Genomic DNA, 1141 nt, shown 5'->3' on the forward strand with positions numbered 1-1141 from the left:
CATATAACATATTCATTATAAATTTTACTGTTCTTCAATGTTTAATTTATGTTTGAATAAATCCATCAAGTTTTTATGACAGCCACCATTGTTTATATTTCAAAAAACTATTTGAAGTAGAAATATTATGTAATTGTAACTTTATTTAAAAAACTTCATTAAGCATAATTTTAACAAATCAGTTAATTTTAACCTTCAATATTATAGTAATGTAGTACCAACTGACTCTCATGTATATTTTACAGCATTAGTTGAGAGATTTTTTTTTTCCTTGAGGAAAATTTGGCAAGTACTGTACCTGACATATATCCAAAATAATTGATATTGATTCGAATCGTATCGGTAATCAAATTGAATCGCAAGCTTGTGAATGAGAATCGAATCGAATCGTGAACTTTGTGTCAAAACCCAGCCCTAATGTTTTATACACACATTTTCTTTATGAAATGTAAAATTCTTGGTGAAAGATCATAACAATATGGAATATTGAACTTTGCATAAGAAGTTTTGGATTTCTGGCTTTTGGAAGCATTGAATCACTGATCGTGTGTCTCTGTGTCTGTGTGTGTCTCTGTGTGTGTGTGTCTCTGTGTCTGTGTGTGTCTCTGTGTCTGTGTGTGTCTCTGTGTCTGTGTGTGTCTCTGTGTCTGTGTGTGTCTCTGTGTCTGTGTGTGTCTCTGTGTCTGTGTGTGTCTCTGTGTCTGTGTGTGTCTCTGTGTCTGTGTGTGTCTCTGTGTCTGTGTGTGTCTCTGTGTCTGTGTGTGTCTCTGTGTCTGTGTGTGTCTCTGTGTCTGTGTGTGTCTCTGTGTCTGTGTGTGTCTCTGTGTCTGTGTGTGTCTCTGTGTCTGTGTGTGTCTCTGTGTCTGTGTGTGTCTCTGTGTCTGTGTGTGTGTGTGTTCCCGCAGTCGTGGGAGTGTCCCATCTGTCGAGGAGTGTGTAACTGCAGTCTGTGTCGTAAGCGGGATGGACGCTGTGCGACCGGGGCTCTCACCAGACTCGCCAAATTCTACGGACACGATAACGTCCGGGTCTATCTGGAGAGGTGAACAACCCTTACTAAATATTACCTTAAAGGGGTCATATGACGTTGCTAAAAAAGAACATTATTTTGTGTATTTGGTGTAATGAAATGTGTTTATGC

General features: G+C 38.7%; 1 protein-coding gene across 1 annotated transcript in view; it reads left to right on the top strand.

Moving 5' to 3' along the window:
* Positions 1 to 1141, top strand: part of cdca7b (cell division cycle associated 7b) — a 10482-nt gene that overhangs the window by 8233 nt on the left and 1108 nt on the right. Inside the window, exon 10 of the mRNA XM_016507103.1 lies at positions 906 to 1050. Coding sequence (XP_016362589.1) covers positions 906 to 1046 — 141 coding nt within the window. The 3' untranslated portion in view covers positions 1047 to 1050. The remainder of the gene's footprint in view (positions 1 to 905; positions 1051 to 1141) is intronic.

The sequence above is a fragment of the Sinocyclocheilus anshuiensis genome, unplaced genomic scaffold (genome assembly GCF_001515605.1).
Source record: "Sinocyclocheilus anshuiensis isolate Anshui unplaced genomic scaffold, SAMN03320099.WGS_v1.1 scaffold1590, whole genome shotgun sequence".
Classification (NCBI taxonomy): domain Eukaryota; kingdom Metazoa; phylum Chordata; class Actinopteri; order Cypriniformes; family Cyprinidae; genus Sinocyclocheilus; species Sinocyclocheilus anshuiensis.